Below are 27,307 nucleotides of genomic sequence, written 5' to 3'. Positions count from 1 at the left end.
AAAGAGGAAGAATAAAGGAGCAGATGTGAGCAGCTGGACTATTTTAAATCACATGATCTTAATAATGTAATGCAAGACTTTTATTAAAGCCCTACAAAAATTACAAAACTATGATTTTCCAAACACTTTTGAACAGTTCGAGGCTCGTGACACCACAGGTCACTGATTGGTCAGACATTCAGGTTCAGTTACAATCAGACAGATGAAATTTAAATAGTTGGTGTCACATAAATATGATTAAAGTCAGTTAAAGAGAAAACACTGAGTTCACTCAATATATTTATTAATCATATTTTAAAACAGATCACATTTAATTAAACAGCTTTAGATTCATGGCCTGTTTATGGACGACTCCGACATTTTACTTCCCTTTTTAAGATAAGGAAATTTGTTTTTTCTTTTCCCCCCAGAAACATAAAAAAGCTTCTTGAGTTTCTGTTTCAACCACAAACAGCTCAGACAGTAACGCTCACTATGAGCAGCACAAAACTTAAAAGACAGTTACACGTGACTGAAATGATGGGCATGTTAAAATTTCATATTTCAGACTCTCAGCTGTGTCGATATAATAAGTTTCATTTCTGTATCTGACACCAAATAAAGCCCGCCCTCTTCCTCTGATGAGGTCTTCTTCCACTTTTTGTGCAAACACTGTTGGATCGCTAAACTCATTAAGATTCATGTGATAAAGCTATTCTAAAATATATCAATAATAACACTGAACTCAGTTATTGAAAAACTCTGATTTAAGTCTTGAGCCAGCCTTATTTTCTACCTTTGTTGCCTCCAAGCAGTCAAATGTACTTTTCATTTTTAAGTGAACAATATTTCTCCTGATTAAATTTTGTTTTAGGACTTTGGCTCTTCTTATACCTATTTTTAACACATTCCTAGTACCCGACCCATGAATTATTAAGGCATAAAAATGAATTTACTCATAGGATGAACTCCTGTAAACACACTGTCAATGCTGTAAAAGCATATTTTGACAGGGAAACACATATTTGACTATCAGTCATGGACAGTTGTTACACAGTAGTGAGACGTTACTTTGTATATGAAGAGATGGGAAAGCATTGCATGGATGAGTTTGCATCAGCTCGACCTTTTAACCAGGAGGTCAGCTCCTCATCGCCCTCTGCTGGTGACTTTATGAGATGAGCTGTTTCATATAAAGTGCTGTGAAGAAGTATCAGCCTCCTCACTGATTTCTTACTTACTTGCATATTTGTCACACTTTATTTTCTCATAACATCAAACATTAATTTTGGATATTATATTTTGGCATTTTGTCTTTATTGGATGCCAACAGTGAACATAGACACGAATCTGACAGACCTGCTGAATCAAGAGTCACTGGAGTAGAATGAGTCTGACAAAGTGAAGCAGGAGAAAAACGTCCAAAAGCAACACATCAAACCACGATCTACAGAAGAGCTGAGAAACAAAGTCACTGACATCTATCAGACTGGGAAGGTCACAGATTCATTTCCGAGACTTTGGGACTCCAGTGAAGTATGATGAGAGTCGTTATCCACATATGGAGAACACGTGGCACAGTGGTCTTCATGGTCTTCATGGTCAGAAAAGTGTAGTGAAACAGGCCTCCAAAGATCAGCATTGATCATTGATTGTTGACTTGATTGTTGCTGTTGCTGCCAACACACTCGCAAAACCAGTTATTCAGCTTAGGAGACATGTACTGTTTCACAGCACTGTAGATCACACAGAAAGTGAACCCCTGGATAACAAATCTCTTTATTACAAATCACATGTTTTTGTTTAAAATAAAACAATCAGATTGTGGCTCAGACAGCAGCAGCTTATCATGAATCCATCAACAAATTTTGTTATAAAGCCTTCCTACACTCCTACTTTATATAAAATCATTTTAACCAAGTTTATATACATCTGTCAAAATCTTGCTTTAACTGAGTTTATTCAGTATTTAAACTCAAACATATTTTGCATCATTTAACATCCCAAATTTATAAAACTCACACAAAACTCTTTGGTTTCATCCTGTTGAAAACCTGCATTGTGACTGTAGTTCTGCAGGATTAAAGTTGATCTCTTCATCAACACAGTTGGTCTGACTCAGTTTAACCTCCTGAGCTCTAGTTTAGGATGAATTATTATTTGATCCTGATTATTTGGATTTAGATGGACCTGGTAAGCACAAGTTTGTTTTTTAAACCATGTCCTCATATGGAGACAATGCTTTTATGGCCTAACATAAAAAAGGCAAAACCTGCTCACCAAAGACTTATATAAAGTGCAGAAAGTTTAAAAAGTATCGTCTCTATATGAGGACAGCAGCAAATAGATAAATATATTTTGAGTTAGTCTCAGCTGAGCCCCTCAGAATAAACTGATTTTTTGTGCAATACCTTTAAGATATTTAATAAATCCATTCATATTTCTGCTTTCATATTTTGAGTGTTAGAGTCCTAAGAGTTTTTTAAACCTTCATTGGTTTTGCTGCCGACCTCTGTTCTGGTTGTTCCATCATCAAAATGTTATGTAGTGTGAAACCATCATGAATTAGACCACCTAATCTGTTTCTTCATCTTTTTGAACCAACATCAGTTTTTAAATAGTGTTTTTAAACCTGGTGAGTTTTATCTGGAGACCCCCGACTTAATTTTCTGGAGATGAAAGTCCAATCACAAACAGGAGCAGCAGTGACAAGGACAAGAAGAAGAAAAAGAAGAAACAAACCAGAACCATACACAAAAATCATCTGTCCCTTACATCCATATTTTGTGTGACCTGCAGGAGAAACAGGAGATGTGTCAGCAATCAGGTAGAGTCCAACAACCAGGAAGCAACTTCACCTTCACTGAACACAAAATAAAATCTGAGACAATCCCACCGATAAATTACAGACCGATTTCCTGTCCAACAGGGATACCCTTCTTCCCTCCATCCTTTGTGTGTTCTGGCTGAACTGCAGGAGAGAAACAGGAGAGGTGTCAGCATTCATGAGTGAAGAACAGCACAGAATCCAATCCAACGACAGGAAGCAGCTTCACCTCTGATCACACACACTGAACTCTGCTCACCTGGAGGATCAACTCTCAGATAGATGATGCTGATGAGTTTCATACTCTCTCCCTCTCTCTTGACATGACACTTGTATGTTCCATTATCATTAATCGTCACATCCTTCAGAATCAAAGACACGTCTCCATCCTTCATCTGTTTGTCCTGCAGATCCACCCGCTTCTTAAAAGATGGATGCTGCTCATCTGGAACAAACTGCCCACCTCGGTAAACAAGGACAAATTCTGGCTCCAAGCCTTCTCTGCTCCACTCTACAACTATGATGTTTTTGTTTAGAGCTCCACATGTCAGAGTGACATTCTTCTGTCCAGACTTAGCTGTGACGGTTTTCTGTTCTGAGAGTGAAACAACACGGAGCAGAGAGGTTAAAGGTCAAAGTGCAACTGTTCACTTCTACAGCAGCCAATCAGAGAGAGGATCAGAGACCAGTCAGCTCTGCTGACACAGAGGACAGAAAAAAAAAAAACCTTCTTGGACTTTATTTTGGGACAAAGTCACCAAACCTCTGAAGCAGTTTATTTGACTCCTGTTTGTATGTAATCAGTGTTTATGTCCTTTGAAATTAGAGTTAAGGATCTCTACTGTGATTTAGACAGCAGCTATATAAACACTGTAGAGCGCAGAGAACGGAAAAAAAAAATGAGCAAGACTAAGGTGAAATATTATAAATCAATATTAATGTCCTATCAGTATGCGGGAGCTGAATCTTCATCCTGCTCCTGCAGATATTCCAAAGACAGTGAGAGCAGTGGTTCAGGTCAGACACACAGAGAGAGGAGGAGGCGAGAGGACGAGACGAGAAAGAAAACCTAATGTTCAGTGTTGAATGTTACATAAAATAAAGTATATAAAAGTGTATTTGAATAGCAAGATGGGGAGGAGGAGAAGAGAGGGGGGAAGGGGGGGCATGGAAATGAGAACAGCGGGTATTGGAGAAGGGGGCATTTATAGTCTGAGGTCAGAAGGGCATAAAGGAGGAGTGGTCCCACTCCAGAAATTCAGATGATATCTCGCCTATAAAGCACACGTGGCTACGGGACGTTTTTAGCCCAAACTTGTAACGAGGCCCTGGCAGCTAATTTGGATCACATTCACACCATAAACAAACTGCAGTGAGACTGGTTGTTGTGGTCCACACCTGAATGTGATTACTGTGTTCACACCTGCACAAACCAACCAAGAGTTTCATGCTCAATCATCATAACATTCATACGCATTCACACTCCCATGGATGTATAGGAGAGCAACATGGAGTTTGTATCTTGCCCAAGGATATTTGGCATGCAGACTGGAGGAGCCCGGGATCAAACCACCAACCTTCCAGTTAGTAGCTGACCTGCTCTACCACCTGAGCTACAGCCACCCCAATGGTCATGAGAATTTGCATATTAATAATCAAGGAACTGACCTCCCAGCCCATTGTTCCTTCAGTGGGCAGGTTTCAGTCATTGTGCAAATGTACTGTTTATAAGATTTGGGGAAACCTGCAGTCAGCTGAGACTGAAGAAATCACTTGGATGAGGGGTGGCTGAATGCGTGTGAAATCATTAGAAAGCACCAAGTATAGAGACAGTGTTTGTGGGAATGTGGGTGTGATTGGGTGAATGTGGCATGTTCTATAGAGCGCTTTGAGTACTCTGGGAGAGTAGAAAAGTGCTAAATAAGAATCAGTCCATGAGTGACAAAATGTTTCTCCCACTGAAAATGTCCAGATGAACAGAATCAAATTTTGGGGAAGAAAACTCGAATTTGATTTCAGCGGAGTAAACAACCGAAGGCACACCCACATGATTATTAATCCATCAGATTCTCTGATCTACTCCTCATAAAGGCTACATCCACACTAATGCGTTTTCGTTTGAAAACGCATCGTTTTCTCTCTGTTTTAACCTCCCGTCCACACTGAGACGCCGTTTTAGCTGATGGAAAACGCAGCATTTTGAAAACGCTCTCGAAAACGCATACATTTGAAGATGATGCGATTACGTCGAAGTGAAAATGGAGACTTTCGAAAACGATGACGCATTTTAGTCATGTGATGCAGTCATGTGACCAATTAAAAAAGATAGCAGAGGGCATTATACAGCAGTTGTTTTGTTTGCTCTCCATTGTGACAGCCCTAAAAAAGATTGATATCAGTCTTTACATGCTCCAGATAGCGTTTCTTCAAATTCTTTAATTCTCACTCGCTTTTGCAACTCCGCCTCATTGTTAGTGAATTTAAAAAACTTGGTGCTTTTCCTCAACATTTTGCTGCAACGTTTCAAAGAGCCGGAAAGTAAATAAACGGTGGACAGAAATGAGGCAGGTCGAAACGTCTTCTGTTTCACGCATGTGCAGAACTGGAGCGTAAGCGTTTTTGGACGTTTCAATGTGGACGCACAACTCTGTGGAAATGACTGAAAACGCTAGTGTGGATGCGGAGTGGTTTCAGACGAAAACACTGTTTCCAAATCTATCCGGGCTACTGTGGACGTAGCCAAAGTCTCCTTGCAAACACTTCCTTGACCTTGTGTAACATCCATTGTGGCCAGGGTAAAAAGGGTGAAGAGGGGCTTTTGGTTTACCAGACTGCACCCCTGCCTCGTAGCTCAGGATTCCTCTTAATCTGTCCTTATGAGAAACAACACTATCTAACAGTTATACCATCATTATCCAGTAGAAGGACATAATGCACAGGCTGGTCTCAAGGAAATTCAGCAGTTTTACAGCAAATGAGAGCAATGTTTCAGGGCCTTGTTCATGAAGTCTAAAGACAAATTGCAGAAACTGAAAATACTCCGTCCAGATGAACAGAATCAACTTTTTTGGAAACAGAAAGTAAAGAAGAACTCACCTGAAGACGCCAAATCAGCAAACAGCAGAGCCACACAGAGACATAATAATGTTAATGGAGTCATTGTAGGTTAATTCAGTACATCCAAAATACACCGGCAAAAAACAGGACCTGTGAATCCTTTATGGTGCAGGTGTAAACAGAGGAAAACCGATGGAGGCACGCCCACTCATCGATGTAGTTTCGGTCTTTTTAAGTCCACATTCCAGTCACGTCACTGCTGAGTTGGCACATTCCAGAGAAAATTAGAAAAATTAGATTTGTTCTGGTTTAGTCACAGATCTTTGCTGTGAGGCAGGATTTGGGCTTATTGAGATAACTTCAGGGTAAACCTTGGGTTTTATGTACTATAAATGTGGTTCACTTCTTACCTGAGTACATTGCCATGGTAACCTATGCTGTGATTAGAGATCAGCAGACATGCAATCACCTGAATTAAGCAAAAGCTGAGTCGCTTTGTTACAGGAATGTTCATGTGTTCATTTGCTGATTTAAAATATATAAAAAATCATCGTCCTTCATTCTACTCCGAAGAGTTTTTGAATCAGCTGGAAACACAACATGCAAATAAGAACCTGCTCAACCTGCTGAGACCACATCATCAGTTTAGCTTTGACAGCATTTCAAGTAGATGAATTGAGGCTGCAGTTTGGGGAAGGCCTCAGAGATGACAGGTGGCTGCTACTAGTCCGGGCAGATCCTCGTGTATCAATGAGAAGTGAATGAAAGAGCCAGGGACAGGAAAACAAGAACCAACAGCATGTAGTGGCGAGGGGTCATATATAGAGAGGGAACCAGAAGTGAGCTGAATACATTCGACATACAAAGACAGGCTAGGATCATACCATCTACAGATTGAATTTACAGTTCAGTGTTGAATAATTCATGAAATAAACTATATAAAACGTGTATTTGGATGGAGAGATGCACCACAGAGTCATGGCTCAGTGTCTGAGAGCCTGACTGAGTCCCACAGGTCTGAATGTGAGCTTAAAGTCGTTATTGTTGTTTTCATAAGATCAGAAACAACATTTATTTTAAAGCTTTCATCAGCATTTTAATATTTGAACTTTATCCTAAAGATATTTTAATGGAAAATGAAAATATTTAAAAGTTAATATATATTATTGAGGACAATGATAGTAGTCTGGCTGTTTCTGTTTCAGTCTGTTTTCCTGATTGGGTGCAACTAAAAACATGTTCTGAGTTTTGGCCTCGTTTAACACTCCTGTTCTACAAAGATGAACTATTTAGCAAAGAAGAGCTGAATCTGTGATGGGTCCTGATAAATGGTGATTCCAGCTGGTTTGTAGGTGAAGATGAACTTTTCAAGGTAGCATAATAAGCTCCTTACTTTTAAAAAAATGGTTAAAGATATATTTAATGAGCTCCTTACTCTTTTTAATGATAGTTAAAGATAATTATGAGGACACGTAGGAGTCTGACAACATGTCCATCGAGAAAAGAGGAAGAATAAAGGAGCAGATGTGGGCAGCTGGACTATTTTTAATCACATGAGCTTAAAAACTTAATGCAATACTTTGGTTAAAACTGTACAAAGTCTACAAATTATTATTTTATTTTAATGAAATAAAATAATTTTATATTATTTAATATTTTAATTGCCGTCATCACTGCGCTCATGTAACTGAAAACTACAAACCTGATAGTGATGATGGTCCGAAGCTCGTGGCTCCACAGGCCACTGATTTGTCAGACGTTCAGGTTCAAGCTCAGCTGAACGTAACATTAAGGTGTCAGTGAGTAGAAATACTAGAAAAGCAGAGTAAACGTAGTCGTTACAATCTGACAGATGGAAATGTTGGTGTCACATAAATATGATTAAAAAGTTAAAAAAAAAACACTGGAGTGAGTTCACTGAATGTATTTAAAACAGATCATATTTCATTAAACAGCTTTAGATTCATGGCCTGTTTGTGGAGGATTCAGACATTTCACTTCCTCTTTTTTAGATTAGCAGCCCTCTGATGAAACAGCTGGAAGTCTTTTCTTTTCCTCCCAAAACACAAAATTTAGCTTCTTTAGTTTCTGTTTAAACCACAAACAGCTCAGAGAATAACGGTCACCATGTGCAGCACAAAACTTTAAAGACAGTTACAGGTGACTGAAATGATGAAAATGTTAAATTTCACGTTTCAGATTTTCAGCTGTGTTGATATAATGAGTGGATGATTTGAGCTTTTTTTCATTTCTGTCACTGACACCAGGTAAAGCCCGCCCTCTTCTTTTAAGCACGCTTTCTTCCTCCATTCATACAAACAGTGGCGGATCGCTAAATTCATCAAGATTCATGTGATGAATTCTATGCTAATATATAACTATTAACATAAATTTCTCCCTATTTTGCCTCCAGTCAGTGACACATTGTTGTCATTTTTTAAACGTGATCTTGAGCAACAGTTCTCCAGGATGAAAGTTTGTCTTTGGACATTGGCTACTTTTACTCTCATTTTCAGTACAGTCCTATTAGCTGAGCCATGAATCGTTCAGGCATTAAAAGGAACTTACACAAGGGATCAACCAGTTTGTTTATACGCATTTTACAATTAAGCAGAGAAACAATGTTAAACTGTAACTTTAGAGACTTTATTACCAGAAGCCTGTCACAACATCACATTTGTTCACATTTCTTTAGTTAAATTTAGGAAACCTGCCAAAGATTTCACAGTTTGACAGACATAAACTCCCAGATTTATTTCCCACTTAAAAAGATAAATGGCTTCTCAGTAGACCCTCTGCTCAGATGACTTGATGAAATAAGTGCCTGGATGACTTTGAACGTTTTACATTTTAATGAGCAGGAAACAGAAGTGATGGTTTTTGGTGGCACTTCTGAGGCCACTACTATAAATCTTGGTTCGCTGGCACAGTTTGTTAAACCAGTCATCACTAATCTGGGAGTACAAATGCAGGCAGATCTTAAACTTGAAAGCCAGGTCAGAGCTGTTGTAACATCTAGCTTTTTTCATTTGAGGCAATCAGCCAAAATAAAGCTCATCTTATCAAAACAGCTTTTTAGACAGTAATCCATGCCTTTGTTATATCTAGGCTGGATTATTGTAACACACTTTATTGTGGGGTTAGTGATGCGTCCATTAGGCGTCTGCAGGTTGTGCAAAATGCTGCAGCACCTCTTTTAACTGGAACAAAAGAGTCTGAGCAGATTACCCCCATTTTAATTACACTCCACTGCCTACCTGAACATTTTAAATCTTTTAATGGCCTGGTGATTGTGCTTTTGCGATAGCTGCTCCAAAGTAGTGGAATGATCTGCCCTTGCACGTTAGACAGGCCTCTTCTCTTTCTGAGTTTAAAAGTCTTCTTAAAACATATTTATTTGCTGAAGCCTTCGGCACTGTTTAAGGGGACTGACTCAATTTGTTTTTAACATGTTTTATTTTATTTTAGTTATTTAATTTTATCTTATTTTATTTTTACTTTGCTTATGCTATTTGCATATACAGCACTTTGTCAACTCTGGTTTTATGTTAAAGTGCTTCATAAATAAATTTGGTATGGTACAATGTTATTGCACCAACAATGTGATTCTTAAAAGCTCAAAACTCTGGTTTTATAGTGGAAACAGGAGAAGTCGGGGACAGAAGAAGTATCAGGTCTAAAGAAAAACTATGCATGAAAAGGCAGCATTTCAAATTACACAAGAACTACACTGAAAATCGGAACAGATCTTACAATGTGACGAATCCAAATTTTACAGTTTTGGTTCAAATCATCATCAGTATGTACGGACGAAGAGGTTACAACTGTGAGCTTCTACTGCTGTAAAACAGGGCGGAGGCTCTGTTGTGGGTTGGAGCTTCATTTCAGTCGGTGCTGTTGGTGATCTTGTTCAAACTGATGGAGTCATTAACACAGAATAATACCATCAGATGTTGATCCACCATGCAGTACCTCCTGTAAACACACTGTTAGTGCTGTGAAAGCATATTTGGATAGAACAGCACACAGTTAACTATCAGTCATGGACAGTTGTTACACAGTAGTGAGAAGTTATTTTCTATTTGAAGAGAAGAGAAAGCATTGGATGGACGGGCTCCCCATCGCCCTCTGCTGGTTACTTTATGAGATGAGCTGTTTCATGTAAAGTGGCGTGAAGAGGTATCAGCATCAAACATTATTTTTGAACATTACTTCTTTGGCATTTTGCCTTTATTGGATGGCAACAGTGAACATAGACATGAAGCTGATAGATGTCAGGATGAAAAAATTATTTATTTATTTTTTATCATCATCTGGTGATGTCTGTTTTCAACACCATGAGACTCTGCTGTTTGCTGAGGATGAGGATGATGGAGAGTTTGTTCCTCAGCTCAGAGTTTCACTGTGAAGTTTCCTCCACAGAGAGTTTAACTCGAGGCTCAGCAGTGAAGTTACAGTCTGACATTTTAAGATTTTAAGAAGCTTAAGAAGTGCCCAAAGCAACAAATCATCTACCGTGTGCAGCACGTGTTATATTGATCTTAGCATTGTCAAATAAAATAAACAAACACAAAAAGACAGGAGTTTAGTTAAAGTTTACTCATAAGCATGAGGTCATGGTTTTATTAATACCTTCAATATATTTAATAAGTCCTTTCATATTTCGAGGGTTAGAGGTCCTAAGAGTTGTTTAAACCTTCATTGTTTTTGAAACATTCCTGTTTTTTATGCCGACCTTCCTTCTGGTTGATCCATCATCAGAATTTTATGTCGTATCTGTTTCTTTATCTTTTTGAACCAACATCATTTTTAAATAGTGTTTTTAAACCATCAGGAGACTAGTATGACCCCTGAAATATTTTCTTTTTTAATTTTCTGGAGATGAAAATCCAACGACAAACAGGAGCAGCAGTGACAACAAGAAAAAGGAAAAGAAGAAGAAACACACCAGAACCCGACAGATAATTCATCTGTCCTTTAGATCCATCCTCTGTGTGACCTGCAGGAGAAAAAGGAGACGTGTCAGCAATCAGGTAGAAAAGAGTCCAACAACCAGGAAGCAGCTTCACCTCTGATCACACATGTAGCCCTGGCTATATAAAAAGGTCATTTATTTAAATAGTTCATTTGTATTCATGGTTAATTGCAAATGTTTAATGTGTTCAAGAATGTATACAAATGCCTGTAAGGTATGTGATGTGTGTCAGTTAAATGCACAACCTTTTTATTTGTATTTTGAGGTTTATGTCATTATTTTTGATATGGTATTGATATGTACTACAGCTCCAGTGAACCCTGAAGTAGTCTTAGGTAGAGAGGGTGGGAGTAAGTGGGGAGCCGTGTGCACTCTGCAGGAAGCGAGAGAGACGAGAGCGGAACAGTGTCGAGTGAACGCAGAGTTTATAGAAGGGCGACAGACATATTTTCAGGTTGACGGATAGTTAGCTGGAGTGGAAATCTGTTGTACCCTACTGTGAGTAGGAGGAGACGGACGTCTTGCTGGCGTGTCAGAGAGGTCCCTTCTGCTGGTCTTGCTGAAGTTATGTGTTCACGTGGGAGCACGTGGCGAGGATGACTGTGAGTGCTGCTGCCGCGGCCTGCTGGTAGCCTTGACCCAGTTCCCCCGCTATCCCCTTGAACTGCCTGGAGGTGTGAGTACTGTTGTTTGCACGTGCTTATTGTGCGATCTACTGTACAATATAAAGCGCCTTGAGGCGACTTTTGTTGTGATTTGGCGCTATATAAATAAAATTTAATTGAATTTATTTTACTGCTTGGCAACAAGTGAAGCGACCATATTGTTTTAGGTCCCAACGCACCCGAGCCACGACTCAGGCCTGCAATGAGGGGTTTGCTAGCAGAAAGACTGTAGCACTTGAGGTGTGTGTGTGTGTGTGTGTGTTGGTGAGAGTGTGTGTGGGCCCACAATATTATTTGATTATTTTGTTTCTGTTGAAGTAGATACCTTACCATTGTTTGACAAACTTTATTGATTTTACTTATTTTTCTTTTGTGTTGTTAATTAATCATTCACTAAAGTGGAATTGACTTTATAATTGACCTGCTTGTGTGTGATTTATTTCCATATAGTGTAGTTTTATTGCATATTTTATACCATAAGCATCAAAAAGGGAGTATCAGTAGGAAAGTAACGACAGGAACCCAGGGCCCCTCTCAATAGAACGTGGGACGGGTGTTACACACATAATGAACTTTGCTCACTCACCTGGAGGAGCCACACTCATGTTGACAGTCCCCATGATCTCCCATGATGCTGATTCTCCCACAAGGACACCACACTTGTATGATCCACCATCATTAATCATCACATTCTTCAGAATCAAAGACACGTCTCCATCCTTCATCTGTCTGTCCTGCAGATCCACCCGGTTCTTAAAAGATGGATGCTGGTTGGTTGGATCCAGCTGCTCATCTCTGTACAAAAGCACATATTTATCTCCCAGGTCATTTCTGCTCCACTTCACAGCTCTGATGGTTTTGCCTGATGGAGCTCGACATGTCAGAGTGACGTTCTGTCCAGACTCAGCTGTGATGGTTGTCTGGTCTGATAGAGGAGATCAAACACAGAGCAGAGAGGTTAAAGGTCAAAGTACAATTGTTCACTTCTACAGCAACCAATCAGAGAATGGATCAGAGACCAGTGAGCTCTGCTGACACAGAGGACAGAAAAAAGACCACCTTGAACTTTATTTTGGGACAATGTCACTGTGGCGCGAGGGAGGCCGACACACCAGCTCATCACGCCTCAGCGACTTAAAAGCAGAGTGAAGTGGGTCCTGAGGTCGTTATTGTTCCGAGAACCGAAAATAAAAGTGTTATAAGTGAGCTATGTGGTCGGTTCATGCATCTGTTATAGTCACCAAACCTCTGAAGCAGTTTATCAGGTTTGACTCCTGTTTGTATATCTAAGCGGTTTTATGTCCTTGTGTCCTTTGAAATTAGAGTTATGGATCTCCCAGCTGGTTTAGACAGCAGCCATACGGATACTGTAGAGTGTGGATAGGGAAGAAATACAGAGCAAGACTAAGATGAGATAGCATTTATTAATTATTGATGTCCTGTTGGTATGTGGGAGCTGAATCTTCGTCCTGCTCCTGCAGATATTCCAAAGACAGTGAGAGCAGTGGTTCAGGTCAGACACACACAGAGATGAGGAGCAGAGAGGAGAGGGACGAGAAAGAAAATTTAAAGTTCACTGTTGAATGTTACATAAAATAAAACATATGAAAGTGGTGGAGCCTACAGTCAGTAGGTGAGCTGATGAGTTTGTAACCTTGTCCCCTCCCACACCCCACGGTTTGTTTTGTTTTGTTTGCATAGAGAGAAAGATCCAAGTGAAAGCCAAGAAAAGCAAAATGCGTCACTACAAACTATGTGAGAACTGTTTCAGATCACGTTCACCATGAACGAGACCACCTCCTCCAGAGGGTCTCAGTATGGTTGTTGTGGTCCACACCTGAGTGTGATTACTGTGTTCACACCTGCACAAATCAACCGAACCAAACAGGAAAACAAGAGTTTTTCACGCCCACATGATTATTAATCGGTCAGATTCTCTGATCTGCTCTTTATACCGTCTCGTACACAGCCTTCCTTCACCTCGTGATGTCATCCATGGTGGTCAGGGTAAACAAAAAGGAAAGAGGGGCTTTTTGTTTAACTGACTGCACCCCTGCCTCGTAGCTCAGGAGTCCTGAGACAGCTCACACGAGCTTCTTGTTCTTCTTCTTTATATTGCTTATTGGCAGTTGGCAAACAGCAAAATGGTGCATTACCACGCCTGACTGCTGTGGAGTGTGGACAGAAATGTCCCCCCAAAAAATTAGCCTGCCTCAAAAACCAAAGTATGGCCTGATAACTTTCAGTTCTCGAGTCCAGCTTCACTTTCATATCACCAAGCTTTTCCATCAATTGTCTTCTTTCAGCATCATTTTTCCTACTAACACTAATATCCATATCCACCATTGGTCTCTTTGTAGCTTCCTTTGCTGTCCTATCTGCCGTTTCATTTCCCTTAACTCCATGATGTGCTGGTACCCATAAGAAGGTGACCATAAGCCCCGTCATAGTAATCCTGAACAATGTTTGCTGGATCTCTATCAGAATGTCAGGTATGCAGTCTGAGTGACTGTCTTGCAGACTGGCCAATGACGAGCTTGAGTCTGAACATATCACAGATCTTAGTGGCTTCGTTTCTTCAGTCCACAGGACAGATAACAGTATTGAAACCATTTCTCCTGTGTACACTGCTAAACCATCACTGATCCTTTTCCTTACTTTGATATTAAACTCAGGAACAGTAAACACTATCCTGCTTTGGTTGGCTGTATTCTTTGATGCATCTGTGTATATTTAGACATAACTGTAATACTGATCAATATATGCCTGCATTGTATGTGAATTCAAGATAAAACCCCATCCCCTGTTCTTTTTGTTTAACTATGTGAAATCTACTACTGCATCAGGGAGCATCAATTATGAGGTGCCGTAAGGGACATTATTGCTGAAACGCTCTCACACACACTACTGAAATGCTCTCAGTAGTGTGTGTGAGAGTGTTTCAGCAATAATGTCCCTTACGGCACCTCATAATTGATGGTGGTATTGTAAGTAATGGTGCTGTTGATTTTGTCCAGATTAAGGTCAGCTGCTTTCTGTCTCACTGTCCACCCAAAGCTCTTCAATTTTCTTGTCTCTGTTTCCCAACATGGTTTAAAAAATAGTTTTTGTTGGATGACCTTGACCACGTACTTGTAGACTCTAATTCAGTGTTAGTTGCTCTCTTCTTATTTCTAATGCCATTTCTCACATTTCTACATGTATTGCAGCTGTTGGGGTTGTTTTAAATGCACCTGTGCAAAGTCTTAGTGCTTGATATTAGATACAATCTACCTTACGAAGAGTTGTTCCAGCAGCAGAATTATATACTATACATGCATAATCCAATACTGATCTAATCAACCCAGTATATATAGCTTTCAAAGACTTCCTATCAGCCCCCCAGTCAGTTCCCACTAAGCACCTCATTATATTTAACACTTTTTTGCATTTGTCTATTATCTTCTGAACATGTATAGTCCATGTCACCCTTTCATCAAACCACAACCCCAAATATTTAAATTGTTTTACCCTTTCCAATTCTTGTCCATATAATCTGACCCTGATTTCATCCCCAACTCTTTTTCTTGTAAAAACCATTATTTTAGTCTTATCAAAGGAGAATTTAAACCCCCATTTATATGACCACTGTTCTATTTCTTGTCTTCTTTCTCTCACCCACATTGCCCCATCGTCTGCAAAAAGTGAAAACCCCATCCCACCCTCTGTGTTCTTAAACACAACATTTATCAGCAATCTGTGCTCGCTTGTGGCGTTCCATTTCCTATCGGCAAACTCTCCGAACAACTCCTCGCAATCATGACCATTATTCATCTTCCTACCAAAAAAATCCTTAATCTATTGGAACATTTGATCCTTTATACCAATATTCCTAATATTGATTAATAGACCTTCCCTCCACAGCATATCATATTTCTTTCTCTATATCAAAAAAGACCGCCAGCACACTCTATTTGTTCACTTGTGCCTTCCTTATCTCATGTTCTAAACATAAAGCTGGATCCCTTGTACCCTCTTCTAAAACCACTCTGATACATATCTTTTATTTTCTACATAGAAGACTAGTGTTTGATTTCTCATTCTCTCCATTATTTTGCAGATGTTGGGTGTTAAAGCTATTGGTCTGTTGTTGTCTGGCTTTGTATCATCCTTCTCTGGTTTACGTGTCAGTATTATCACTGCCTCCTTCCTGCTTTGTGGCAACATCCCTCCCAAACTCTATTAAACAGTTCTAATCTTTAGCCGAGTCTCTCAAGTGACTTATTGTGTAACAAATCTGATCCTTTCCAGGTGCTGAAAGGTTAAATTTCCTAACTGACCGGTTCAATTCTGTCTTTGTAAATATCATATTCAATGAATCATTTGTGTCGTCAACTTGCTGCAGTATCTCTCTATTCTCTGCAAGTGTAATTTCTCTTTCCCTTTGACCTTCTTCACTAATATTACTTGAGCTGCCTTTTCTTCTTTGACTGCTATAACTTCCCCGTCATTTAATACTGGTGACTATATTTCCTTCTAATGCCTTTCATCCTTCTGATCATTGACCAGTTTCCTACAAAATGTCTGTCTCTCTCCCCACAGAATTACAAAATCCCCAACAACTGTCCCTCTTTGCATTGTTAATGGTTCTTTTTACATTAGCTTGTGATTTTTTTTTTTTATATTGAACAAGATTCTGTTAATTCTGATTTCTTTTTAGTATTTTAAAAGCTTTATTTTAGAATTTAACTGCGGCATCACACTGCTCTCAGGATAAAATCTTTATACCCAAAAAATTCTCTGCCCCCTTCACAATTATAATCTTCTCTGTTTTGTGTTTTACCTGGTCTGTACAATTTATTGCATATGCAATGAACAAAGTCATCTTCTCCACTGTGATTGCTGGATGGTTTTATTCAATCTGTCATCGCTCAGCTGTTGAAAATTGTTGAATTGATCTCTTCGCATCTTTTGCCTTTTTCACTATCTAGGCAGCTTCTGCGTAACTTGTGTTTTGCACTGCTGTGACCTGCTCTATTTCCACAGCTGCCCTCCTAACTGCACATCCCCCGTATGTCACCACCACAGTTACAACATTTATCCTGTACACTGTCACATTCATCATAACTTTGTTCACCCCCCACACTGTGGGCACCTCTGTTTCCCCTTCCACACCACAGTGATGTGCCCAAACCTGGCATTTATAACACCTGCGGGGAAGAGGGATATACGAGCTTACTGGAAAACTCAGGCACCCTAACTCTCCCTGGAAGAACCGGTTATTGCAATTCCAGCATTACAGACACACTGTCAACTCTTTCCCTATTGACTGTTTTCATCAGTCTCTTAATCTTGCTGAGCCCTACTTGGGCTATTTTTTTCTAAATCTTCCTCTGTGATTACTCCCCACATCACTTTAAACTCCCCCAATATTTCTCTCTCTCTCTCTCACAGTCTTTTGCAGATAATCAGTATTTAACACTTTATTTTCCTGCTCTTCCTTAACAGCTCTATACAATTGTCCATCTCTAAATACTTTAGCTTATGTTACATCTCCAAACTTCTTTTCATGTCTCTCAACAAACAAAACCATAGGACTAAGTTGCCCCTCGCCTAAATTTAAACTCTTCTATGACAATCCTTTTCAGAGTTACACGCCCGTCATCAGAACATTTGTACTCCAAACTTCCTTTGATGCTCCTTCCTACCATACTTCCATCCTCTCTTCCTCTTCTCCCTCTCCTCGACCCTCTCCCTCTATGAATAGGTGTTGTGCCAAAAGCTGATTGCTTGTATCCAAACTGCTATAAATACCTTGTTGGTTTCGAATATGTGAAACAGATGTCAAATGTTTCCCTCCTGAATGACACCAAGTCAACTTGAGCCAAAAACAACATTCCTGTCACACGGTAAAATGCTGCAATCAGTTTTTGGCAGTGACTTTTATATATCCTGTCTTTATCCAGTTAAAAAAAACAAATCTCGTTGACATTAAAGATAAGATAAGATAAGATAAGATGGCCTTTATTAGTCCCACAGGTGGGAAATTTGTTTTGTTACAGCAAAAGTGCAAAGTTATGTAGCAGAAATTAGAAAACACTGGAATGCAATAAAATACAATAAAATAAAATAAAATACTATATACAATAGAATAAAATAGAATAGAATAATATATACAATAGAATAAAATAGAAATACAAATACTATATACAACTGAGTAGGAAAATACAAAAACACAACTTCGTCAGAAGAAGAATTGCACGTATAGCAGTCTTATTGCACATGTGTGGGTTTGTGTGTTTGATCAGCTGCAAAAGTCTTTATTGTAGAGTCTGACAGCAGTGGGGAGGAAAGACCTGCGAAATCTCTCCGTCCCACACCGTGGGTGCCGCAGTCTCCCACTGAAGGAGCTGCTCAGTGCTAAAAATGTCTTTTTAAGAGTAATCTGGCCTCAAGGACATGCAACAAATATACATATATGTGCATATATCCCATTTGCAAACCCTGTTCACTAAAGTCTATAAACATATGTAAAGATATTACACGTTAAAAAACACACACACACGGAAAGATTATAAATCAGTTTTTGGCACAACACCCAGCTCCTGATTCACCTCGACAAAAACTCCATTCCAGGAGCAGTGCCGCGTCACTCCAGCCAAATCGCGTACATGAGCTGCATATTTTTATTTATTTATTTTATCTATCCTCCTGAGAGAAAAGAAAGAGTATGTTTCAGTTTAACCGTTTTTGTTCACTACAAGGACATAATACACAGACTGGGTCTCGGGGGTATTTAACAGTATTCTAGTAAACGAGAGCAGTGTTTCAGGTCCTTGTCCATGAAGTCAAAATAAAAAGTATATTGATGCATGCTCATTCATCCGCCAATTATTTTCACTCCACTTAAAATACTTCGTCAAGGTGAACAGAATCAACTTTTTGGGAAACAGAAAGTAGTACCAGAAGGAGAGCTCACCTGAAGATGCCAAATCCACGAAACAGCCAAACAGCAGAGACACGCAGAGACACGCTGATGTGAACAGATTCATTGTAGTTTAACTCAGTAGGTCCAAACATACCGTGAAAATCATAACCTGTGGATCCTTTATGGCGCAGGAATAAACGGAGGAAAACTGATGGAGACACGCCCACTAATCGATCTACTTTCGATCTGTTTAACGCCGCAACTCAGTGACGTCACTGCCAAGTTGGCACATTTCAGAGAAAATGAGAAAAATTGGATTTGTTCTAGTTCTTGTCACAGGTCTTTGCTTTGAGGCAGGATTTTGACTTATTCAGATACCTTGCAGGTTAACTCTGAGCTTTATTTACTATGAAGGTGGTTGACTTATTACCTGTGTACATTACCATGGTAATATGGAGGACCACAAGAGCCACGCGCATCGAAATAAAAAATTCTGTGCTTAATTTTAATAAACTGATTTTTAAAATGCTTTTCAGTCTTCATTTCAAAAAACATTTTCGAATTGCACTTTAATAAACTGCATTTCAAAAACCTTTTTCGAATTCCACTTTAATAAACTGCATTTCAAAATCCTTTTTCGAATTCCACTTTAATAAAAACATTTTCGAATTGCACTTTAATAAACTGCATTTCAAAAAACATTTTCGAATTGCACTTTAATAAACTGCATTTCAAAAAACATTTTCGAATTCCACTTTAATAAACTGCATTTCAAAAACCTTTTTCGAATTCCACTTTAATAAACTGCATTTCAAAATCCATTTCCCTTTCCTGTTCGCTCAGGGATTAACATGTGGATTAGCATTTGGATTAGCAGTTGGATTAACAACTTCATTTTAAAAATCCTGCTGCTATTCAAATTAGCCACACCGTGGGATGTAAGGAGCTCTCTGATTGGTTGGTCAGACACAGGCTGTCTGCCAGCCTGGATTTTTCTAGCTCGTAGCTTCGCCCTGCTACGAAGCCTGTGTGCTTGTACAAAGGCCGTTCAGCCTCGGGATTTACACTCGGCTCGACACGGATATGTGAAGAATGAAGGGAGCCTGCAGCGAAACGGAGAGCTAACCTCTGACTGAGTGCCTGTTTTCACAGTCTGACCACCTGTTTAAGGTAACGTGCTAACATGGCTAACGCTAGCATCACCACACGTAGCTCCTTATTTTAAGGTCATTTTAGTGTATGAAAGTTTTACGTCGCAGCTGTACGAGCTAGCTACGTGTTTTGTAAGCTGCTGTGCTCTTCACAAATAAAGCTGGAAGCAGCTCAGACTGTTAGAACCAGCACTGAGGCCTGTTACATTTATACAATGTTAGAGCAACGGCTGCAACCTACAGCCTTTAAACTAGCGATTACAATGCTGACAGTAAACTCGTCAGTCCAGGTGTTACCACATTACTTTGTGATACTTAGAGTTAAAACAACTGAGACAGGCTGATTAAAATAACAGCTGTCAGTTCTCTCATTCCTTATATCAAGACTGGAGATCACACTACTAATTTCAGTTCATTTAATATGTGAGTGCACAGATTCATTCTCAACTGAACATAAATGATGATCAAAGGTTGTATATATGATGAATTCATCAAATCCCAGCCTCTAACACAGTGCGCTGAATCTTAGCTTTGAATATCCAGTATATTCTCATCAGTGCAATTTAAGCATTCACTGAACCTACAGTATCTACACCTGTGTGGCACGTGTGGTAAAGATACAGATAATGAAATTTAATTATTAATACAATATACATCATGAGAAACGAAAGCTGAAATTGATTCAGTTTAGTACTTTTCTCTGTATGTTCTGTGATTATAAAGGCCTTAAATTCTGTGATATATACTGTAAATGATTTTCACAGAGGTCTTAAAGTACTTAAATCACTGCTGATAGTCTGGTTGTTTATATTTTCACGTTTTTGTGTCTGTAGGGCTGTTTGATGACGATTTGGACTCCTCTGGGAGATGAGGACACACCCACATCTGTTCCATACTGCAGCCATGGATGGTGTTACGGCTCTGAGTCAGCTTTGGGCCATCAGATGCACACACTGGAAAACCAGCGCCTGTACTTCATGCAGGAGAGATGACCTCAGTGATGATTGACTCTGCATCCTCTACTTTACCTCCTAATCTCTTTCTCTTTAACACACAATTAAAATCACTCCAAAAGAGTGTAAACTTACTGAGGAAGTCTCTAACTTGTACACATTTGTACTTTTACTTGTTTTATGAGTTATTTTTAAGAAGAGTAAAGTTATTCACATAAAGTTTTTATTCTTCTGTATTTATTCTTTTGTATCATGTACCACAGTCATACTGAACTTTACAGACCTGGTGAATTGGGGGGAAAAAAAGTCATATATATACATGAATGAATCATTCAGCTTCAGCAGTATTTCTATTCATCTTATGAATTCCAGTCTAATGTCAATTCACTGTTTGAGTTCAGTTTTGGTCTTAAACTCCAGAGAATACCACCTAGTTCAACAATCTTTTTATCTGATTATTTGCAAAACGGTTTTCTTCTGAGAGATGCTGCTAGAGCTGAAATTGAGCCCAAAGAAACAACAACAAAGTTTAGTTCCTCTGGATTTTCCATGGAAAATTGCTTTATCACTCACTCAGGTGACTTCTCCAGTGTCACGGATGAGTGATGAATGTATCTCCCACTGGAAACCATTGTGTCCAGTTAAAGTCAATCGACTTTTTTAAGGAGAGTTGTTAGATGCTGTGCTCATGAGGACAATGAGTTTTAACTTGGAGCACAATAAAAAGCTGCCATATTGGATCAACGAACAAAACACTTAATTGAGCAGAATTAAGTCAAAATGTAATATCCTCATATGACACATCACACATGACCCAGCATTGTTCTAAGAAACTTTCTTATTGGAAGTTTTCACAGCTGCCAGAAAGTGACAGATTTCTGTCTGGTCTTAATGTGTGGTCGTTGCTCTCTCGTTTTCTCTGGAATTGCTGCGCAGAGGATGTAACACCCATGATAAGCGCTGAGGTGTGTGTCCTTGTCAGGAATTAGCCATCCTCAGCTTCCAGGTTAAGAAAAGTGGAACCAGAAGATATTCAAATACATCTCTTCACAGCTGCTGATGAATTCTACAAAAAACAAAGTTTGTTAAAAACATTTGCAGGTGAATCACCACTGATTTATCAGTGACATCCATTTACTCAAAAATTACTGACAAGTGGATAACTAGAATATATAGTTTATAATTTCAACAATGTACTGTACAAAATGGAACTGTATATGACAAATGTGGTGTGGTGCTTGTGGAATTTTTAACAAGGGCCCTACAAAACTTTACAGTACTCATGCTGCCAAACTTCTGATGGCTAGGTGTGCAGTTCCTGCTTTAAATGCATTCACTTTTAAGATTAAGAAATCTAAGTGATAAGAGGCCAGAAATGTTTGAACTTGCTTATGAACCTACATCACTGAGGTCATCTCTCCTGCATGAAGTACAGGCGCTGGTTTTCCAGTGTGTGCATCTGATGGCCCAAAGCTGACTCAGAGCTGTAACACCATCCATGGCTGCAGTATGGAACAGATGTGGGTGTGTCCTCATCACCCAGAGGAGTCCAAATCGTCATCAAACAGCCCTACAGACACAAAAACATGAAAATATAAACAACCAGACTATCAGCAGTGATTTAAGTACTTTAAGACCTCTGTGAAAATCATTTACAGTATATATCACAGAATTTAAGGCCTTTATAATCACAGAACATACAGAGAAAAGTACTAAACTGAATCAATTTCAGCTTTCGTTTCTCATGATGTATATTGTATTAATAATTAAACTTCATTATCTGTATCTTTACCACACGTGCCACACAGGTGTAGATACTGTAGGTTCAGTGAATGCTTAAATTGCACTGATTAGAATATACTGGACATTCAAAGCTAAGATTCAGCGCACTGTGTTAGAGGCTGGGATTTGATGAATTCATCATATATACAACCTTTGATCATCATTTATGTCTAGCTGAGAATGAATCTGTGCACTCACATATTAAATGAACTGAAATCAGTAGTGTGATCTCCAGTCTTGATATAAGGAATGAGAGAACTGACAGCTGTTATTTTAATCAGCCTGTCTCAGTTGTTTTAACTCTAAGTATCACAAAGTAATGTGGTAACACCTGGACTGACGAGTTTACTGTCAGCATTTTAATCGCTAGTTTAAAGGCTGTAGGTTGCAGCCATTGCTCTAACACTGTATAAATGTAACAGGCCTCAGTGCTGGTTCTAACAGTCTGAGCTGCTTCCAGCTTTATTTGTGAAGAGCACAGCAGCTTACAAAACACGTAGCTAGCTCGTACAGCTGCGACGTAAAATTTTCATAAGCTAAAATGACCTTAAAATAACGGGGCTACGTGGGGTGATGCTAGCGTTAGCCATGTTAGCACGTTACCTTCAACAGGTGGTCAGACTGAGTAAACGGGCACTCAGTCAGAGGTTAGCTCTCCGTTTCGCTGCAGGCTCCCTTCATTCTTCACATATCCGTGTCGAGCCGAGTGTAAATCCCGACGCTGAACGGCCTTTGTACAAGCACACACGCTTCGTAGCAGGGCGAAGCTATGAGCTAGAAAAATCCAGGCTGGCAGACAGCCTGTGTCTGACCAGCCAATCAGAGAGCTCCTTACATCCCACGGTGTGGCTAATTTGAATAGCAGCAGGATTTTTAAAATGAAGTTGTTAATCCAACTGCTAATCCACATGTTAATCCTTGAGCGAACAGGAAAGGGAAATGGATTTTGAAATGCAGTTTATTAAAGTGCAATTCGAAAAAGGTTTTTGAAATGCAGTTTATTAAAGTGGAATTCGAAAAAGGTTTTTGAAATGCAGTTTATTAAAGTGCAATTCGAAAATGTTTTTATTAAAGTGGAATTCGAAAAAGGTTTTTGAAATGCAGTTTATTAAAGTGGAATTCAAAAAAGGTTTTTGAAATGCAGTTTATTAAAGTGGAATTCAAAATGTTTTTGAAATGCAGTTTATTAAAGTGGAATTCGAAAATGTTTTTGAAATGCAGTTTATTAAAGTGCAATTCGAAAATGTTTTTATTAAAGTGGAATTCGAAAAAGGATTTTGAAATGCAGTTTATTAAAATTAAGCACAGAATTTTTTATTTCGATGCGCGTGGCTCTTGTGGTCCTCCATATGGTAACCTATGCTGCGCAGGTACTTCCCACTTACAATCAAATCACCAGAAAATAGCTTTGCCAGGTGAGATCAGTCTGAATAGAGAACAGGAGGATCTAAAGGTTTTCAGTTGGATCTAAGGTCTTTGAGTTTCTGATGATAATAATAATAATAACAATAATAATAAAATTATTATAATAATAAATGATCAGCAAAGTGGAAAACAGGGGTCTTTGGAGGAGTCGGACATCTCAGCGTTGCCGAAAACTGTATAGTGCGATTGTCTAAATCTGGGGTACATTTAGGTTCTCCCAGATCCTTTTTGGGCCCCTGATATACTCATATATGTCATATATATCTTTTTCCTTTCTCCTTCCTTTTTGTAACTCTTTCCATGTATGTGGTTTTTTCTTTGTTTGTTTCTGTTTGTTTTTGCTGCACTGTTGTTTTCAAAAACTTAAAAATAAAAATAAATAAATTAAAAAAAAGTGTCTTTGAATAGTGAGATGCACCACGGAGTCACAGAGTCTGAGAACCTGACGACGTATTTATATGTTCAGAGCTTAAAGTCCTTCATAAATAAAGTTGACTTGCTGCTGCTGTCATGATTGTTTCTGCACACAGATCAGAATATATTAAGATGACTGAACATCATGTTTCACCTCACAGTGCTCCTGTTTGTTGCTGTGCTGCAGTTTTTATGATGATGTCATTTCATAGCTGTACGTTTCTTTCTCTTTAAAATCACAGCCTTTATACTGAAGGAGAACTTTCACAGTTTCTGCTGCTCTGAGCTGCATGAACAAACCTCAGGTCACAGTTTCTCTGAAGCTTCATCAGGATAAGGTGGGACATAGTGGGCGGAGTGTAATGGCCCCTGCAGTCAGCAAGTCAGTTGGTTAGAGTTTGTAAACTGATTTGTTTTGTTTTTTCACACGTCGGTTGTTGTGGTCACACCTGAGTGTGATTACCGTGTTCACACCTGCACAAACCAACCAAACAAACTGGAAAACAAGCCTGAACACCCCAAGCCACACCCACATGATTTATTAATCTGTCAGATTCTCTGAGCTATCTTTATAAAGTCTCCTCCACACTTTTCCTTTACCTCGTGATCTCATCCATGGTGGTCCGGGTAAAAAGAGAGGAGAGGGGCTTTTTGTTTACCAGACTGCACCCCTGCCTCGTAGCACAAGAGTCCCGAGACAGCTTATATGACCTGCAGAAAAGGTGTTTTTTTTTTTAATCTATCCTTCTGAGAACAAAACAGTATCTTTCAGTTTAACCGTTTTTGTTCACTTCAAGGACATAATTGATAGACTGTCTTGGGGGCATCTGACCATTTTACAGGAAATGAGAGCAATGTTCAGTAAGTTAAAACAGAAAGTAGTACCTGAAGGAGAGCTCACCTGAAGAGGCCAAATCCACGACAGACAAACAGCAGAGACACACTGATGTTAACAAAATCATTCTAGTTAAACTCAGTACGTCCAAAATATACCAGGAAGTAACATGACATGTGGATCCTTTATGGTGCAGATATGAACAGAGGAAAACTGATGGAGACCCACCAACTTATTGATGTAGTTCGAGGTGTTTAACGCCACATTCCAGTGACGTCACTGCCGAGTTGGTTAACTTTGGGTTTCTCTGCTGAGCATCAGTAATGAATCGATTCTTAGACACAACTTAGAAATAAAAACTAAAACTGTCAGGAGCAGCTTCTGTTCAGTGATTCAGTTTAAAATCGTCTTTGAGAGTTTTCACTGAGTATTTTATTGACAGCATGTTTTCAGTGTTGTTTAAATTCTCTAAGCTGTACTTTAAAAGCACATAATGAAACACAAACTAAGTCTCTTTGTAACAGTGTAATGGAGACCAGGGGTTCCATTACACTGTTGGCATTGTTAGTGATTAATTGATGGATTGGGGAATTTAAAATAGTATAATAAAGAAAAACACATTAGTTCTTATGGAGTCTTTATTAGGTTTATTTGACATACGATTAAAATGACAGCTTGTATCTTGCAGGATGTGGAGCAAAAGAGTGAAAGCAGCTCAATCACCTGCTTAAGAGCTCCTGGAGCAGGCCAGTGTGCCAGGTTAGGGAGTATGGTTAAAGAGGGTTTAATTTATATAGTAATGGGTGAAGCTTATGTTATTGGTTTGTTTATAGTACGTGTTGGAAATATGTATATGTTGTGATGTGCTTTAATGTTATTGTATGTTTGTTTGTGTGGAGGGTTATGTTTTCATGTTGATTAGTTAACCCCCATACTTGGGTTATTCCGGATGCTCACCTGAAAAGGTAGAGTATAAAAGGAAGACGTTTTGTTTAGTGTTTTTTGTGCTGTTAACATGTGCCTTCTTTAATAAAGTGCCAATCCATGGATGTATTTTACTCCAGTCTCGCGTCATATTATTGGACAGAACCTATGACCGCCGGCCAAAACTGACAAACAGGAATGTTCGTTTGTTTATTTGGTGATGTAGAAAATGTATAAAATGTCATCATCCCTCATTCTGCTCTGCTCGATAAACAGAACACACAAAGAAGACCTGCTCAGCCTGCTGAGAACACATCCTCGTTTTAGGTCTTTCTGATAGATTGAGCTTGAGCATGAATTAAGGTTGCAGTGTGGGGAAGTCCTCAGAGGGGACTGATGACTGCTCCCAGTCTGGGCAGATCCTCATGTACATATGAGAAGTGAATGAAAGAGGGAGGGACAGGAAAAAAAGAATGAACAGCTTGTAGTGACTTGGGGGTCATGTATAGACAGAGAATCAGAAGTGAACTTAATGATTCTCAAAAAAAGACATAATTTACAGTTCAGTGTTGAATATTAAATAAAAAAAAACTAGTGATGGGTCCAGCAACACTGACGCACCGACGCATGTATCAAGCTCACAGAGCGAAGCCTGTATCGGTGCGTGCGTCGCTTTAAGAAAAAGTCACGTGATCGATACAGCTGCTGTATCGCTCATTGCCAACGCGCCAAACTGTGTTTAATAAGTACTGCATCCGCATCTGTCAACGGAATGAGTCGCCACCAAAAAAACACAAAATTACTGTCGCTAAAGATTAAAAAAAAAAAAATACACATCTCTCCATAACAAAATGGAGCCCGAAAGAAAAAGAAATGTTTCTGCTGTGTGGGATCATTTTGATCTTTTAACTGCAAATAAGGTAATAGTTTGACTGTCTTTGTTTCAGTGTAATCTATCAGAACAGGAAAAACAACAATGTGACTTGAAGTGTAAATTATTTATTTCATTTTATGCAGGTTAAATGTTGCATCTGTTCTGTGGCGCTTTCTTACAAGCACCTCCTCAATGTTTAGGCATTACAGAGCCAAACATGAAAATGAGGAGACAAACACACCGAGAATGAACACAGGTCGGCCTATACTGACACTGAACAGCTTTATCATATTTTTTTTTATTAATATGTGTTTTATTATTTTGAAATCAAGCATCTAGGAAGACTGTTCTGGACCAGGCAGTCCTGAATTTTATTATAAAGGACTGCCAACCCCTTAGTATTGTGGAGAGTGTCGGAGAGAAACATTCCAAGATCAGAGGATCCTTTAACGTACTGGGGGATGAGGAAGACATATTATCAGAACCTTTTCCACCTGACTTTACAGTTTTTGTGTACCCCAGCTTCATCTGTGCCTGTG

At 39.1% G+C, this 27,307-nt stretch overlaps 1 protein-coding gene across 2 annotated transcripts; it reads right to left on the bottom strand.

The window, feature by feature from the left end:
* Positions 1 to 265: 265 nt before the first annotated feature.
* LOC120437553 lies at positions 266 to 6,055 on the bottom strand. 2 transcript variants are annotated; one of them, XM_039608125.1, is made up of 4 exons: positions 5,903 to 6,055; positions 3,066 to 3,401; positions 2,876 to 2,950; positions 266 to 2,772 (listed from the first exon to the last, which is right to left on the bottom strand). In XM_039608125.1, exons 1-3 carry the CDS (start codon positions 5,964 to 5,966, stop codon positions 2,883 to 2,885), a joined length of 468 nt encoding a protein of 155 aa, XP_039464059.1. In that variant the 5' UTR covers positions 5,967 to 6,055; the 3' UTR covers positions 266 to 2,772; positions 2,876 to 2,882. The 2 variants fall into 2 exon arrangements, with proteins under 2 accessions (XP_039464059.1, XP_039464058.1); XM_039608124.1 differs by having other exon boundaries at positions 2,891 to 2,950.
* Positions 6,056 to 27,307: the final 21,252 nt, after the last annotated feature.

This window comes from Oreochromis aureus, linkage group 3, assembly GCF_013358895.1.
Source record: "Oreochromis aureus strain Israel breed Guangdong linkage group 3, ZZ_aureus, whole genome shotgun sequence".
In the NCBI taxonomy this organism is placed as follows: Eukaryota; Metazoa; Chordata; class Actinopteri; order Cichliformes; family Cichlidae; genus Oreochromis; species Oreochromis aureus.
Note: the sequence above shows the minus strand (reverse complement) of the source record. Positions and strands in the feature narration are given on the sequence as shown.

Coding starts and splice junctions, on each gene's coding strand:
- LOC120437553 (XM_039608124.1), bottom strand. CDS start 5,966: ATGACTCCATTAACATTATTATGTCTCTGTGTGGCTCTGCTGTTTGCT. Junction 2,951..3,065: donor TCTGAGAGTTGATCCTCCAG/GTGAGCAGAGTT, acceptor TCTCTCCTGCAG/TTCAGCCAGAACACACAAAG. Junction 2,773..2,890: donor CCCTGTTGGACAGGAAATCG/GTCTGTAATTTA, acceptor TTTCTCCTGCAG/GTCACACAAAATATGGATGT.